This window comes from Oncorhynchus gorbuscha, linkage group LG06, assembly GCF_021184085.1.
Source record: "Oncorhynchus gorbuscha isolate QuinsamMale2020 ecotype Even-year linkage group LG06, OgorEven_v1.0, whole genome shotgun sequence".
NCBI classification, from domain to species: domain Eukaryota; kingdom Metazoa; phylum Chordata; class Actinopteri; order Salmoniformes; family Salmonidae; genus Oncorhynchus; species Oncorhynchus gorbuscha.
The window spans coordinates 45329091-45346343 of NC_060178.1; the positions used below are offsets into that span (position 1 = coordinate 45329091).

Genomic DNA, 17253 nt, shown 5'->3' on the forward strand with positions numbered 1-17253 from the left:
CAGAGGCCATCGAAGGTGAACGTTTGCCCACTGACGTCGGTTACGACGCTGAACTGCAGTCAGGTCAAGACCCTGGTGAGGACGACGAGCACGCAGATGAGCTTTCCCTGAGACGGTTTCTGACAGTTTGTGCAGAAATTCTTTGGTTGTGCAAAACCCATCAGCTGTCCCGGGTGGCTGTTCTCAGACGATCCCGCAGGTGAAGAAGCTGGATGTGGAGGGTCCTGGGCTGGCGTGGTTACACGTGGTCTGCAGTTCGAAGGCCAGTTAGGCTTACTGCCATATTCTCTAAAACGACATTAAAGGCAGCTTATGGTAGAGAAATGAACATTAAATGATCTGGCAACTTCTCTGGTGGACATTCTACAGTCAGCATGGCAATTATACACTCCCTCAAAACTTGAGACATCCGTGGCATTGTGTTGTGTGACAAAACTGCACGTTTTAGAGTGGCCTTTTATTATCCCCAGCACAAAGTGCACCTGTGTAATTATCATGCTAAATTAACAGCTTCTTGATATGCCTCACCTGGAGAAATGGTCACTAACAGGGATGTAAACAAATGTGTGCACAAACTTTGAGAGAAATAAGCTTGTATGGAAAATTTGGGGTCATCTTTTATTTTTATTTCACTTTACATGCTGCATTTTTATATTTTTATTCACTATACAAATGACTCATGGTAGCCAGATGGCCAATTGTGCCAGGTTTGCCTATGAGAAAAGCTAGCAGATAGACATTTTAAACCTAAGGTCTAAACTGCCAGTTTAAGCACAAGTTTGTGAGTATGAACCCCCTATGGCCTGAAAGGTGGACTGCACCTGAGGGTTTAGCTCGGTCTCTCTTTCTCGTCTGGTTTCTCTCCTGTCGCTATATTGTACTGTTTTCTCTTTCTCACTTCCTCTCCCATCACTGTTTCGTGGCGGTAGTCTCTCACACTCTCTGTCGTGAATGCACAAACCTACTTGGCACCACTACCTAAAGAGCATGTCCTGCATAGCATTGCACAGCAGAGACAGAGAGAGACTACAGGTCAGAGAACAGTCCTTTGTCAATGAGGGATTACAGCCACAGTCGCTGCCGCTGTGTGTGTGTGTGTGTGTGTGTGTGTGTGTGTGTGTGTGTGTGTGTGTGTGTGTGTGTGTGTGTGTGTGTGTGTGTGTGTGTGTGTGTGTGTGTTAAGAGAAAGCCGTACTGGGCGACGCCAACCCCTTACGATCCACAGCCTGCCCATTGTCCATTGGCCTGGCCGGCCGTCGGTACAACAGCAATGGCCGCCTCAGTGACCCCTATTGTCTCTGAGCGACAGACAGCTCACATGTACTGCCTGATAAGGAGTTGCGAGGGCCAGACACACACACACACACACACACACACACACACACACACACACACACACACACACACACACACACACACACACACACACACACACACACACACACACACACACACACACACACACACACACACACACACGCTTTGTTCAATTAAACCATATTGTGCCATTCAACAATGGCATTCTCCTCACATTCTTCGTAGAGTTGCAAGGCCTTTGACTACCCAACACAGCTGTAAACCTGTGACATAAAAAGGTGACAAAATGTGACATTTATCAGAAAATCACTTCGTACAGTAACCTGTTTACATTATTCTACGATGTGATTATTCCATACAGCAGCTTTTTTCACCAACTGCTTTGTAGTGGATGATACTATTAGATTAGACACATTATGAATCTTAATCTTTGTTCTGTGTCCGGCACCAGTGTCTGTGTCACTGTCATTCGGTTTATTTCACATTATAGAGAGCAGTGCTCTGCTGGGGTTCCATCTCATAAGTGATTATCCAAGGATGGCCAATGCTTGAATCATTAAAATAGCACATGTTGTGTAGACACAGCTCTCTATCCCATATTGCAATTCATGGACCTGCAAAATTGAATTGATACTTAGTTGCTCCAAAGGCGGCCACTTTGCTCAAATTCCATTTTCACATGTGATGTCCATTGGTCCCTCCCAGACAACAAGGTGGATGTGGCCCACGTTCACACCAAATGGGGCCCAGCAACTAAGCCCACCAATCTCAAGCCAGAGTGGACCAATAAATTCCAACCCTCCACGGTGCCCATATATGGATAAGATCTGGGCCATACGAGAGTTGCGGTCATCTGCTGTTTCGGGCTACCTATCCCATGCCATGTCTCTGGTGGTCAGGTCAGATGAGGTTAGCCAAGCTGGAGGTGGTCTCCCTCCTACCCTGGTCCATGTGTCGTCCAGAGATAGTGAACACCCCCATGGCCCTATCCCTGAACCTCTGTCCCGGCCACGTCCTCTCCAACAGGAACACCAGCCCCGTGTACACTCCCACCCCCACCACCACTGACCCTCCTCCAGCTAACAACACCACCCCAGAGATGTACATATCATTAAGGGCTACGCCGGGCTTGGGCATGTGGTGTCCTAGTGCCAGCTTCAGCAGCACGGCCCCACAGACCACCAGACACAGCCCTGTGATGAGAACCACTAACAGATCCGACAGCCCTCCACTCTTCAGGATATCGATCCGCCTCCGGCTGCGGACACAGTTCATGTCCTGCACGGCGGAGCTCAGGAGCTGTTTGAGCAGGACGGCCAGGGCTAAGAGACACAGAGCCATGCCCGCTCCCATGCGCCAGTCACTGGAGAAGCTGGTCGTGGTGGAGAGGAGGAGTATGCCTCCCAGGCCGCAGCCCAGGATGAGTAGGACGGCAACGGCGTAGCACAGCAGAGACTTGGCCGGGTCGCGGAACCACCACAGCTCTACCTGCTCGTCCAGGATGCTGCGCTGGATCTGGTTCGGGTCAGGACCAACCGGCTGGTCATCCCGCATCGGGGGGAAGTCCTCCAGCTCTGGCATCCTGATTCTCCCAGCCTGACGGCCACAACCTGGACCACTGGTACGCTCAGTGCCGGGTCATAGTTCCTTCTCTCCGAAACTCTCAGTCCTCAGTGAATCACAGCAGCCCTTGGTGGATCGATCACTGGGCCTCTCTCCGGATCACAGTTCCTTCTCACTGGATTACAGGTATTATTTGTGGATCACAGGTTCCCTCATGTAATCCACTGCAGCCTGAGAGGACAGCCCGTCACTGAACCCTCAGAGTTATGGGACCAGGATGGAGCCTGGGGAGAGGAGAGACAGGGAAGATAAGAGCCACCTGCTGACATGCATGCACACACGCACACACACTGCGGCATATGCCATCTTCACAGCAGCTGTAAACAGTAGAGCTCCTGCCATATAAATAGAGGTAGCCTGCAGAGAGAGGCGTTTGGACTGACTGAAACCATACTGCTGAAATGGCAACCTGAAACCCCCTCATTCTTAATCCGCAAATGTGTACAGAGGCAAATCAGGTGAGACCACGATCATAGGCTAATCGAACACACAACACACAACACACACACACTTTCTATTCCGCACCCTTCTCTCCCTCTCATACCATGGCCTGTCACCTTTACAGTTCACTCCTCCTGTGCATGCAGACCAGCACCCTGTAGCTACGTGTAGTAACCCAGGTCTCGTCCTCCGTGTTGTGAGCAAAGCAACCTCTTGTTTATTCCCCCGGGGGTGATGTTTCTAAGATAGCGGCGCAAGCGACAAAAAGGGGCCGAAGTATTCATCCCTTTATCAATACGCCGTCCCTGTAGTCGCAGCGACTCTCAAGGTCATGCCGCAGACAGCTCGTCTTTAAAAGCCTGTCAGCGTGTTTACTGTCAAAGACAGCAGCGCGAGCCGAGGCGCGAGGCGAGCGCAGAGCGGCAGGCCTGCTTACACAAACACGACCCGTCTGCCGGAGCTGAACAGCAGCAGGGTGCGATGAGCCCTCATCACCAACACACAGGGACTCACACTGAGACAAGGCGTTCACATGAGGCGTGAAGTGAAGGGATACTTAATTGCACAGAGCGCATTGTGTTTATTGAACTCCCAATGTTCGACGTGGTTTCAGTTCATAACTGTGAGGTGGATGTGTGTGTGTGTACTGTGTGAGAACATGGTGTGCAGTGTGTGGGAGAGAGGTGTACAGTGTGTGTGAGTGTTGTTGAGTCACTAATTAAATCCCAGCAGGTTTGGATCTGATGCCACTGACAGAACAAGAATAGAAGGCAGTAATTAAGGTAGCATATGAAAAAAAACAATACTCACACACCTACACCTCACACACCTCTCTCGCTCTCTTGCATGCACTCACCCACACACACCTGTACACATTCTACCCCCCCCCACCCCCTCTCTCTCTAAGCCTTTCTGCCTTCTCTCTTATCACAGCTGACCTCTCCATCATATCACCCAGATTACACGGACCTCAATATAAATACCTTTATCATCTGCGCCTCTGTTTTCTCTCCCTGCGCTCTACTGTAGTCTCTCTTCCGTATTGTCTAGCAGACAGGTGCAGACAATGGCTTCTCCCAAACGTCTGCACCCAACCATGTTGATGGCAGTTGTGTGCAGTGCAGCATATTTCAGTTATGCAAATGTTCTCTGTGATAATGATGATGATGATGAAATCCCAGAGATAACCGTAAGCCTTGAAGAAAAGAAAAAAAAAATCAGTCAGTTCATGCCTTTTTGGTTCCGAGTTTTCAGCCTGAAGGTCAGTCTGTCGGTCGGCTCGACAGAGAAGCTGTGCTTTTCTCCAATTACCTGCTATGCTTTAGGGACACCGTATTCCCTCCTCTTATTTGGCCCTGCTGAATTCATCCCACCAAGCCATTAGTGTCTAATTTTATGTTGAAGTGCTATTCCCTTTTTTATTTTTTTAATATAGGAGTCGGCCATTATATGGTAATCAGTCTGTAGATCAAGTAGTAATGGGTTCAATATAATAACAATGTCCAGTAAAGAACAAACAGAATTGTGGTGGTTTGACTTCTGTCTGGAGGAGAGGAGAGTCAAGGGAGCCAGAGAGTTGCAGAGGTTTTGCTTTGATCTGCAGTTAAACGGCAGAAACTGCTTCTACCTCTTTTCTCTTTGCAGTGTCGTTTGACCTATGACCCCGTGACTCCGATCCCTTCAATCAGAAAGGGTTTAAAGAGGCCTATAGAGCTCCCAGCAGCACTGAGCCTGAGCTTGGCTGTGGAGTCTGTTTAATAATTCATCCAGGCCTGAGAGGCCAGGCCAGCCAGGAGGGAAAGAGGAGAAGTCCCAGATAGGATGAAGTTTCACTGGCTTTCAGCAAACTAATGTCGTACTCCTGCACTGGTCCTGGTCCATGAGCGCATTATCATACAGTCTAAACAGGCATGGAATGGAACGCCTAAAGAAGAAGTCTGATGGTGGTGAAATCTCAAAGGCGCAAATTGGCCGGAGACAAACAAAACAGGGACCTCACCGAGGTCCTGCTGTGTGAACGTGTTTATCTGAGGCCCTTGGAGAGGATGTGGGGCTAGGATTTGCCGTGGCGACGGAGCTCCCTCTTCCTGTTCCTGTCAATGGGCGGTCTCTCTGTGGCGGTGTGGTCCCCCACGGGCGAGGAGAGGGGTCAGGGTTGGCACCATCTGTCCTTGTGGTGGGAATCAGTGCCAAGTGCCATGGGCCGGGAGGCTGTGAGGCTGGTGCTGCTAGGGGCTGGCGGCAGGCAGGCGTCTGGGGATGAGATGTTCTGGATAGAGGTGGCGTGGTGGGTGGAGAGAGGGGAAAAGAGACAATGAGGGTTTGAGGGAGAGAGAGAGAGGGAGGGCAGAGGTTAGTAAGTACACAGAAAAGAGAGAAGGAGAGGGAAGGAGAGAGAGATGGAGTGAGAGAAAGAGACAGAGGTTGTGAATGGTTCTTTATTCAGGCCGTGTCTCTGTTCCTGTCACTTTCCAGTCGGGGGCCTGGGGACCCTCTCTGTGGCTAGGCACAGTGAGGGGACAATGGGCTGACTCACTGCCTGTGTCTCGGACTCCTTGTCACTGTGTCCTCCTTAGACATCAGACCAAGGATGCCTTCAGTCTGCAATGAGAGAGGAAGGGCGTTAGAGAGATGTAGCGAGGTTTGGGAGGGCAGGTTCGGTTCAGTTAGGTTTAGTCTCACCATCCCAAATTTGCTTTAATGCTATTTTAATTGGAGCCTGTCAAGAGACTCGTACAAACATAAAACACTGGTATTTCCAGCCTGCTGGTCTCAGACGTCTGGCTCGAGCTCTTCTGAAAACTGGATGGAGAAACAACAGAACACAAGTTTTTATATTTATATGCCATTTAGCAGACGCTTTTATCCAAAGCGACTTACAGTCATGTGTGCATACATTCTACGTATGGGTGGTCCCGGGAATCGAACCCACTACCCTGGCGTTATAAGCGCCATGCTCTACCAACTGAGCTACAGAAGGACACAAGCACACGGTAACCGTATGCCCCATCATAATCCTACCCCGATTCTGAAAAGTGTTCTGAACAGCATTTCTATCCTAGGATGCAGACTGTTTCCGCTCTCTTTCTGAGTTGCTTTCTCCTAGCGGCCTGCCTGATAACACAGGGAGTTTGAGCCCATGGCCCCAGTATGCCTGTACTGAGCACAGCTGCCATATTAAACCACTAATCAAATCACCAATTAACATGCACTCGCGTCTGGTCTCCCTTGCCTTGCTCCACTCTGCAGGAAAGGAAACTAGTTTACTTATTTGTTTGTTTTTGTTCAACTTCTCCTTTTTATTTTTTTAATCTCGCTGTCGCTGTGTTGGTTTAGAGGCAGCCTTCGGCATATTTGCATATCCCTGCTCTGGGAAACAGGAGACGAACCTACAACCAGATCCTCACAGGGTTCCAGGCTGCAACCTACCGAACACAGCACAAGCCAGAACACAATCTGTGTCATACACATATAGTACCAGTCGGTTTGGACACGCCTACTCATTCAAGGGTTTTTCGTTATTTTTTAACTATTTTCTACATTGTATTATAATAGTGACGACATCAAAACTATGAAATAACACATGTTGAATCATGTAGTAACTAAAAAAAATTGTTAAACAAATACATTTATTTTATATGAAAGATCCTTCAAAGTACCACTGATTGGCTCAAACACATTAAGAAGGAAAGAAATTCCACAAATTAACGTTTAACATGGCACACCTGTTAATTGAAATACATTCCAGATGATTGCCTCATGAACCTGGAGAATGCCAAGAGTGTGCAAATCTGTCATCAAGGCAAAGGGTGGTTATTTGAAGAACTTCATAAAATATATTTTGATTTGTTTGACACTTTTTGGTTAGTACATGATTCCATGTGTGTTATTTCATAGTGCAGAAACATAGTAAAAATAAAGAAAAACCCTGGAATGAGTAGGTGTGTCCAAACATTTGACTGGTACTGCACATCGGTGACACTCACACATACAGTTGAAGTCGGAAGTTCACATACACTTAGGTTGGAGTCATTAAAATGTGTTTCTCAACCACTCCACAAATTTCTTGTTAACAAACTATAGATATGGCAAGTCGGTTAGGACATTTACAGACAGATTATTTCACTGTATCACAATTCCAGTGGGTCAGAAGTTCACATACACTAAGTTGACTGTGCCTTTAAACAGCTTGGAAAATTCCAGATAATTATGTCATGGCTTTAGAAGCTTCTGATAGGCTAATTGACATCATTTGAGTCAATTGGAGGTGTACCTGTGGATCTATTCCAAGGCCTACCTTCAAACTCAGTGCCTCTTTGCTTGACATCATGGGAAAATCTAAAGAAATCAGCCAACACCTCAGAAAAAATGTGTAGACCTCCACAAGTCTGGTTCATCCTTGGGAGCAATTTTCAAACACCTGAAGGTTCATCTGTACAAACAATAGTACGCAAGTATAAACACCATAAGACCACACAGCCACGTTCTATCTCCTAGAGATGAACGTACTTTGGTGCGAAAAGTGCAAAAGAGGTACAAAAGTATCTATATCCACAGTAAAACGAGTCCTATATCGACTTAACCTGAAAGGCCGTTCAGCAAGGAAGAAGCCACTGCTCCAAAACCACCATAAAAAAGACAGACTACGGTTTGTAACTGCACATGGGGACAAAGATGGTACTTTTTGGATAAATGTCCTCTGGTCTGATGAAACAACAATAGAACTGTTTGGCCATAATGACCATTGTTATGTTTGGAGGAAAAAGGGGGAGGCTTGCAAGCCGAAAAACACCATCCCAATCGTGAAGCACGGGGGTGGCAGCATCATGTTGTGGGGGTGCTTTGCTGCAGGAGGGCCTGGTGCACTTCACAAAATAGATGGCATCATGAGAAGGAAAATTATGTGGATATATTGAAGCAACATCTCAAGACATTAGTCAGGAAGTTAAAGCTTGGTCACAAATGGGTCTTCAAAATTACCCCAAGCAATGACCCCAAGCATACTTCCAAAGTCGTGGCAAAATGGCTTAAGGACAACAAAGTCAAAGTATTGGAGTGGCCATCACAAAGCCCTGACCTCAATCCCATAGAAAATGTGTGGTCAGAACTGAAAAAGCATGTGCGAGCAAGGAGGCCTACAAACCTGACTGAGTTACACCAGCTCTGTCAGGAGGAATGGGCCAAAAAAACTTATTGTGGGAAGCTTGTGGAAGGCTACCCAAAACATTTGACCCATGTTAAACCATTTAAAGGCAATGCTACCAAATACCAATTGAGTGCATGTAAACTTCTGACCCACTGGGAATGTGATGAAAGAAATAAAAGCTGAAATAAAATCACTCTACTACTATTCTGACATTTCACATTCTTAAAATAAAGTGGTGATCCTAACTGACCGAAGACAGGGAATTTTTACTAGGTTAAAATGTCAGGAATTGTGAAAAGAGTTTAAATGTATTTGGCCCGAGGTGTACGTAAACTTCCGACATCCACTGTACCCACACGCTCCTTAAACATCACCGTTCACTTACTATTCTCTATTCTTACTATTCTCTCTCTCATTCTCTCTGTTTCTCCCTGCCATACACAAGCACGCATTGACCTTTGCTTTGTATGGTAGCTTTATAAAAGTGGAGTCATCGTCCATGACACAGCTACATCATAACAGTGTTCAGAGGTTGGAGGACAACACTAACACTGTGGTCCAAAGGTTAGGGTGGGATGTGATATTGACAGAAACAAGTTACAGTATAGGCTACTTCCTGGTTCACTTAAGTCAAAACACACGAGACAATTCAGTCCTGTTCCACCCATTTGGTCGGTCAATAACATGTTCATATTTATTCAGCTATTCCAGTATGGCATAAATGTGTCTGAAAACAGAATATGCTAAATTATTTGCATCATATGTAGACTGAAGAATGGACAGGATAAGGAGTGTTTTTTTTTAAACTCGTGACTGTAAGGAAATGTACCATAAGGTCACTGGTCTGTTCACACTATTTGTTAATGTACTAATAATTAAACCTTATGTCAAACAGCTAATAACCATGATTAAATATTTTAAAAATACCTTTATGGGGGGGGGGGGGACAAGCAAGTGGCCAATTTCCCACGTAATTTTTTTTGTAGTAATATCTCAATTATGAGCAACAATGTATTTATGAGAGATAACTTTCAGGAAAATAGGCTTGGAGTCTTTCAGAAAATACATCGGGTTATTTGAATTCAATGTTGCAACTGCAGTGAGCGAACTCTCCGATGTAGCCGACTCTGGGATAATTGTCTCACGAGAATGGTGACATGGTGGACATTTCAATAAACATACAGTAACACATTTCCTTAGGCTATCATTAAAGCTAAATAACACTCAAATGATGAACTCCTTCACCTCTATTAACTGGACATTTTAAAAATGGGAAATAGGCTCGTCTATGCAGTGGTCTGACTACCTACTTCAATTAAGTAGCCCAGAAAGAAACTAAACAGAGGTGGATGGATTCATATTATAATAGAAAGTTACAGCGCGCTTTTGGTCATTTGACTGGTAATTTTATCGAAACGACTGTGCGATTCATTCGCCGTCTGTCTGGCATTTATATTCAATACGTTATTTACCTGTCCGTGCTGCTGACACGTTCGCTGTCGCTCTTAATCCCCGTTTCTCAGTGGCGTGAAACGGAACCGCTCCACACGCAGATCTGCGCTCGTGCGCCGGGAGCCATTTCCAATTCCCAACCATATGCCGCGGCTAATCTGGTGCGTGCCGAAACTGTTTGAAAGCGTCTCGTCTCGATAATCAACGCACAACTCTGACTTGACTACATTTCTGCGGTGTGGAGCCACTGAGGGTGATGAAAGTGTGTGCCTCTCGCTCCTGGAACAGTGCTCAGTTCGAGTGGACTATCCCTGTTGCAGGTCTGGTCACAAGACGCCGCAGCGACGCCGTTTGGGAGGCGAGAGCTGATCGGGCTACACTTTCAGACACACTCCACGTATGCAGTTATCCTACTTGGGCTACAGTGCAGCGCGCGACCTTTCGCCGACGTCCCACGAGGAAAGCCCGCGCTCTAGGCTGGAATTATAACCACATCTCATGAAGGGGGTGTGCACGGCTGAGATAGCACGGAGCAAACAGACAAAATAGGATTTTCCCAATACTTTTTCAGGGCCAGAGAATGACAGGCATATCGTTTTTGCCATATCCCATTATTATGGTTGTAATAAGAAGGAATACCATTTCACCAGGCAGCCCCGTTAAATATGCACACCACATGCATCACTCAAAACACAAATAGGCTACTGACAAGCCTATAAAATATTGAATCAATATGGTGTAGACTGTTTTGGATTAACAATAAACAACCATGTCAATTGTTCTTGTTAATGAATCGTTTGTCATAAAAACGTTCATATTGTTCTTTTTATTTGGTTATATTGTTCTTTATATTCTGTTTATTATATTATTATTATGATGTGGAGGTCTTATACTGCATGGGTCTGTGTGTTGGGTGAGTGGTAGTGGTGGTGAGGAGGATATGTATTGGTTTGGAGAGAGGGTAGCTTGGCGGGGGATGGGGGTGGTGGGTATGTGTTGGTTTGGAGGGAAGGTAGCTTGGTGCTGGAGGGGGGTCTGTAGGGGTGGTGGTGGGTATGTGTTGGTTTGGAGGGAAGGTAGCTTGGTGCTGGAGGGAGGTCTGTAGTGGGGGTGGTGTTGGTTTGGAGGGAAGGTAGGTTGGCGGTGGAGGGGGTCTGTAGGGGTGGTGGTGGATATGTGTTGGTTTGGAGGGAAGGTAGGTTGGTGCTGGAGGGAGGTCTGTAGTGGGGGTGGTGGTGGGTATGTGTTGGTTTGGAGGGAAGGTAGGTTGGCGTTGGAGGGAGGTCTGTAGTGGGGGTGGTGGTGGGTGGGTGTGTTGGTTTGGAGGGAAGGTAGGTTGGCGGTGGAGGGAGGTCTGTAGTGGGGGTGGTGGTGGATATGTGTTGGTTTGGAGGGAATGTAGGTTGGCGGTGGAGGGAGGTCTGTAGTGGGGGTGGTGGTGGATATGTGTTGGTTTGGAGTGAAGGTGGGTAGGTTGGCGGTGGAGGGGAATCTGTAGGGGTGGTGGTGGGTATGTGTTGGTTTGGAGGGAAGGTAGGTAGGTTGGTGCTGGAGGGGAATCTGTAGGGGTGGTAATGTGTTGGTTTTTACGGTAACGTAAAAAGGAATACCATTTCACCGAGCAGCCCCGTTAAATATGCACACCACATGCATCAATCAAAACACAAAAAGGCTACTGACAAGCCTATACAATATGGAATCAATATGGTGAAAACGGTTTTTGATGAACAATACCCAACAATGTCAATGTTCTTGTTAATGAATAGCTTGTCATAAAACGTTCATCATTTCCAGTCAGACACAATTACTTATTGATTTGATTCACCGGGACAAGAAAAGCCTCCATTCACAAAATTCCAATGGGCCCCATCTCATTCAAAAAATATATATACAAACTCAAATAGGAATTGTTCTACTTTTTATTTCCAAGTTGCTTTAAAAAGAAAATGCCATTAATGATTACTTCTGCTAAAAGGCACTATAAATATGTAAACATTTTCTTTAAATTAATTTGACTAGGATGTGGAGGTCTTATACTGCATGGGTCTGTGTGTTGGGGGAGTGGTGGTGGTGAGGAGGTTATGTATTGGTTTGGAGGGAGGGTGGTGGTGGTGGTTATGTGTTGGTTTGGAGAGAGGGTGGTGGTGGTGGTTATGTATTGGTTTGGAGAGAGGGTGGTGGTGGTGGTTATGTATTGGTTTGGAGGGTGGTGGTGGTGGTTATGTATCGGTTTGGAGAGAGGGTGGTGGTGGTGGTTATGTGTTGGTTTGGAGAGAGGGTGGTGGTGGTGGTTATGTATTGGTTTGGAGGGTGGTGGTGGTGGTTATGTATTGGTTTGGAGAGAGGGTGGTGGTGGTGGTTATGTATTGGTTTGGAGAGAGGGTGGTGGTGGTGGTTGTGTTGGTTTGGAGAGAGGGTGGTGGTGGTGGTTATGTATTGGTTTGGAGAGAGGGTGGTGGTGGTGGTTATGTATTGGTTTGGAGAGAGGGTGGTGGTGGTGGTTATGTGTTGGTTTGGAGGGAGGGTATTGGTTTGGCGGTGGTGGTGGGGGTCTGTAGGGGTGGTGGTGGGTATGTGTTGGTTTGGAGAGAGGGTAGCTTGGCGGTGGATGGGGGTCTGTAGGGGTGGTGGTGGTGGTTATGTGTTGGTTTGGAGGGTGGTGGTGGTTATGTGTTGGTTTGGAGGGAGGGGCGGTGGAGGGGGTCTGTAGGGGTGGTGGTGGTGGTTATGTGTTGGTTTGGAGGGAGGGTAGGGGGCTTGGCGGTGGTGGGGGTCTGTTTAGGGGTGGTGGTGGTTATGTATTGGTTTGGAGAGAGGGTGGTGGTGGTTATGTGTTGGTTTGGAGGGAGGGTGGTGGTGGTGGTTATGTGTTGGTTTGGAGGGAGGGTGGTGGTGGTGGTTATGTGTTGGTTTGGAGGGAAGGTAGCTTGGCGGTGGAGGGGGGTCTGTAGGGGTGGTGGTGGTGGTTATGTGTTGGTTTGGAGGGAGGGTGGTGGTGGTGGTTATGTATTGGTTTGGAGGGAGGGTGGTGGTGGTGGTTATGTATTGGTTTGGAGAGAGGGGGTGGTGGTGGTTATGTGTTGGTTTGGAGGGAGGGTAGCTTGGTGGTGGAGGTGGGTCTGTAGTGGTGGTGGTGGGTATGTGTTGGTTTGGAGGGAGGTTGGTGGTGGTGGTTATGTATTGGTTTGGAGGGAGGGTGGTGGTGGTTATGTGTAGGTTTGGAGAGAGGGTGGTGGTGGTGGTTATGTATTGGTTTGGAGAGAGGGTGGTGGTGGTGGTTATGTATTGGTTTGGAGAGAGGGTGGTGGTGGTGGTTATGTGTTGGTTTGGAGAGAGGGTGGTGGTGGTGGTTATGTATTGGTTTGGAGAGAGGGTGGTGGTGGTGGTTATGTATTGGTTTGGAGAGAGGGTGGTGGTGGTGGTTATGTGTTGGTTTGGAGGGAGGGTGGTGGTGGTGGTTATGTATTGGTTTGGAGAGAGGGTGGTGGTGGTGGTTATGTATTGGTTTGGAGAGAGGGTGGTGGTGGTGGTTATGTATTGGTTTGGAGAGAGGGTGGTGGTGGTGGTTATGTATTGGTTTGGAGAGAGGGTGGTGGTGGTGGTTATGTGTTGGTTTGGAGGGAGGGTGGTGGTGGTGGTTATGTGTTGGTTTGGAGGGAGGGTAGCTTGGCGGTGGAGGGGGTCTGTAGGGGTGGTGGTGGTGGTTATGTGTTGGTTTGGAGGGAGGGTAGCTTGGCGGTGGAGGGGGTCTGTAGGGGTGGTGGTGGTGGTTATGTGTTGGTTTGGAGGGAGGGTAGCTTGGCGGTGGAGGGGGGTCTGTAGGGGTGGTGGTGGTTATGTATTTGTTTGGAGGGAGGGTGGTGGTGGTGGTTATGTATTGGTTTGGAGAGAGGGTGGTGGTGGTGGTTATGTGTTGGTTTGGAGGGAGGGTAGCTTGGCGGTGGAGGGGGGTCTGTAGGGGTGGTGGTGGTGGTTATGTGTTGGTTTGGAGGGAGGGTAGCTTGGCGGTGGAGGGGGGTCTGTAGGGGTGGTGGTGGTGGTTATGTGTTGGTTTGGAGGGAGGGTAGCTTGGCGGTGGAGGGGGGTCTGTAGGGGTGTATCTTCATCAGGACATGTATCTCCTCTCTCAGTCTCTGGATCTCTAGGCGCTGCAGCTGGATGATGCGGTCCCCTTCATCCTCTTCATTCAGACGGACCACCATGTTACTGTGGTTGGCCCTGGGAGACAGCAGGGCTGGGTATAGGGACCAAATACAGAGTGAGATCATGCAGGAGTTACTTTATTGGGAAGTAGAAGTAAACCAATAGGACTTTACCCTAAATTCTTAGGATTTACACCAAAGAACTTATGCCTTCTTGGGATGAAACAGTGACCAGACACCCACTTCTTAAGCACTTACAGTTGGAAGTTTACATACACCCAAGTTAGAAGTTTACATACACTTTAGCCAAATACATTTAAACTCAGGTTTTCACAATTCCTGACATTTTATCTTCGTACAAATTCCCTGTCTTAGGTCAGTTAGGATCACCACTTTATTTTCACAATGTGAAATGTCAGAATAATAGTAGAGAGAATGATTTATTTCAGCTTTTATTTCTTTCATCACATTCCCAGTGGGTCAGAAGTTTACATACACTCAATTAGTATTTGGTAGCATTGCCTTTAAATTGTTTAACTTGGGTCAAACGTTTCAGGTAGCCTTCCACAAGCTTCCCACAATAATACCTCATGATGCCTTCTATTTTGTGAAGTGCACATGTCGCTCCTGCAGCAAAGCACCCCCACAACATGATGCTGCCACCCCCGTGCTTCACGGTTGGGATGGTGTTCTTCAGCTTGCAAGCCTCCCCCTTTTTCCTCCAAACATAACAATGGTCATTATGGCCAAACAGTTCTATTATTGTTTCATCAGACCAGAGGACATTTCTCCAAAAAGTACAATCTATGTCCTCACGTGCAGTTACAAACCGTAGTCTGGCTTTTTTTATGGCGGTTTTGGAGCAGTGGCTTCTTCCTTGCTGAGCAGCCTTTCAGGTTATGTCGATATAGGACTCGTTTTACTGTGGATATGGATACTTTTGTACCCCTTTCCTCCAGCATCTTCACAAGGTCCTTTGCTGTTGTTCTGGGATTGATTTGCACTTTTCGCACCAAAGTACGTTAATCTCTAGGAGACAGAACGCGTCTCCTTCCTGAGCGGTATCACGGCTGCGTGGTCCCATGGTGTTTATACTTGCATACTATTGTTTGTACAGATGAACGTGGTACCTTCAGGCGTTTGGAAATTGCTCCCAAGGATGAACCAGACTTGTGGAGGTCTACAATTGTCTTTCTGAGGTGTTGGCTGATTTCTTTTGATTTTCCCATGATGTCAAGCAAAGAGGCACTGAGGTAGGCCTTGGAATACACCCACAGGTAAACCTCCAATTGACTCAATTATGTCAATTAGCCTATCAGAAGCTTCTAAAGCCATGACATAATTATCTGGAATTTTCCAAGCTGTTTAAAGGCACAGTCAACTTAGTGTATGTAAACTTCTGACCCACTGGAATTGTGATACAGTGAATTATAAGTGAAATAATCTGTCTGTAAACAATTGTTGGAAAAATGACTTGTATCATGCACAAAGTAGATGTCCAACCGAGTTGCCAAAACTATAGTTTGTTAACAAGAAATTTGTGGAGTGGTTGAAAAACGAGTTTTAATGACTCCAACATAAGTGTATGTACACTTCTGGATTCAACTGTATATGAATATACAAGTTATTATACAGACTATACACACAGTGACACCCAGTGGCTAGAAATATGGACGCTCTACCTCAAAGAAAAGTTCAGGGAACTTAACTCAACCAATCTTTCCAATGAGTAGAACGCTGCACTCTATTCTCTTTCCTGTAAATCAGAGAGATGAGAGAGAAAGAGGTCACCTTTGAGTGTGTTGGTCTGCTTCAAGTCCTTCTTTCCCATCAGACTCTTGTAGTCGTGGACCTGGGAGCGCGTCAGATGCAGCTGCCGCCGCAGGTCGTTGACCTCACTGATCAGAGTCACGTTCTCCTGTAGCAACCAATCAATTATCCAATTAAGCAATCAAGTAATCCAGTCAGTCAATTAGTCCGTCCGTCTGTCTGACAGCCAGTCAAGGACTACGACATTAAAACGACAAGCCTCGTTTTAGGGTGTCATTATAAATGGGAATGAAACCAAATCCACAAATCATATGAAAATAGTTTTGGGCACACAGACACACTTATCCACCTAACCCAATAGTCCTTTCTGAGAAGTCTCGTCTCTGTCACCTGCATGATCTTGACGTTGTCAGCATGGTGGACCACGCTGTCTTGGGCCAGCTTCCTCTTCAGGGATGCCACGTTCCTCTCCAGGTGGTCCCTTTGCCTAGCGTACTCCCTCTGGACGTTTGGGTCCACACTAACTTTATCCAGCTGAGAGACATGAAGAGCAGCCATTTAAAGATGTGTATTCATTCACTACTTCTTAACAGGAACACACAGTAGCCAACACTGTCTCACCACGTCACTCTGCTGTGCGTAGCGGTCGTACAGGTCTCTGATGCTCTCCTTCAGCCTCTTGGGCTCTTGGATGAACCCCACACAGTTATGGAGGTCCGTCTTGAACCTGCGTACCAGGGCCTCCACATCTCTCACCTGAGAAGGAGAAGAAAGGAAAAGTGAGGGATGGAGGTGAGACTGTGGGTGAATATTGTGGAGAAGGGAGGAAAAGTGAGGGATGGAGGTGAGACTGTGGGTGAATATTGTGGAGAAGGGAGGAAAAGTGAGGGATGGAGGTGAGACTGTGGGTGAATATTGTGGAGAAGGGAGGAAAAGTGAGGGATGGAGGTGAGACTGTGGGTGAATATTGTGGAGAAGGGAGGAAAAGTGAGGGACGGAGGTGAGACTGTGGGTGAAGATCGTGAACTTGTCAGACACATTGGGTGACACTGATATTCAGACAAAGATAAAGGCACAAATATAAACGTATGGACTTCTCTCTCTTGCTACATATACAGTACACACCTTCTGCAGGCCCTTGTGCATTTCCTTGTCAGTGGTGGTGAGTTTGAGCTTCAGCTCAGCGATGTCCAGCTCCCCCTGAGTGTTCTTCTTGTGGAAAGTATCCAGCTCCTCCTCCATCTACAAGTCACCGGAAGCCAATAGCCTTTTTACATCGTTTTTAAAAATACATTTAGCAGACACTCTTATCCAGAGCAACTCAGTTAGTGCAGTCATCTAATGACAGCTAGGCGAGACAGC

General features: G+C 47.1%; 2 protein-coding genes across 5 annotated transcripts in view; both read right to left on the bottom strand.

The window, feature by feature from the left end:
* Positions 1–599: 599 nt before the first annotated feature.
* Positions 600–10445, bottom strand: LOC124038015 (transmembrane protein 125). 4 transcript variants are annotated; one of them, XM_046353374.1, is made up of 4 exons: positions 10000–10445; positions 5381–6183; positions 4365–4576; positions 600–3164 (listed from the first exon to the last, which is right to left on the bottom strand). In XM_046353374.1, the coding sequence occupies exon 4, from the start codon at positions 2896–2898 to the stop codon at positions 2218–2220; it is 681 nt and encodes a 226-aa protein (XP_046209330.1). In that variant the 5' UTR covers positions 2899–3164; positions 4365–4576; positions 5381–6183; positions 10000–10445; the 3' UTR covers positions 600–2217. The 4 variants fall into 4 exon arrangements, with proteins under 4 accessions (XP_046209330.1, XP_046209329.1, XP_046209328.1 ...); XM_046353373.1 differs by having other exon boundaries at positions 4693–6183; XM_046353372.1 differs by lacking the exon at positions 5381–6183.
* Positions 10446–13699: 3254 nt separating this feature from the next.
* The window catches only part of LOC124038016 (cilia- and flagella-associated protein 57-like), a 32757-nt gene continuing 29203 nt past the window's right edge, over positions 13700–17253 (bottom strand). The window contains exons 18-22 of the mRNA XM_046353375.1: positions 17017–17133; positions 16513–16647; positions 16282–16425; positions 15913–16039; positions 13700–14213 (exon numbers count right to left, since the gene is read on the bottom strand). Coding sequence (XP_046209331.1) covers positions 14020–14213; positions 15913–16039; positions 16282–16425; positions 16513–16647; positions 17017–17133 — 717 coding nt within the window. The 3' untranslated portion in view covers positions 13700–14019. The remainder of the gene's footprint in view (positions 14214–15912; positions 16040–16281; positions 16426–16512; positions 16648–17016; positions 17134–17253) is intronic.

Bases quoted from the DNA above. Each gene is read 5' to 3' on its own strand.
- LOC124038015 (XM_046353372.1), bottom strand. From the start codon at position 2,898: ATGCCAGAGCTGGAGGACTTCCCCCCGATGCGGGATGACCAGCCGGTT.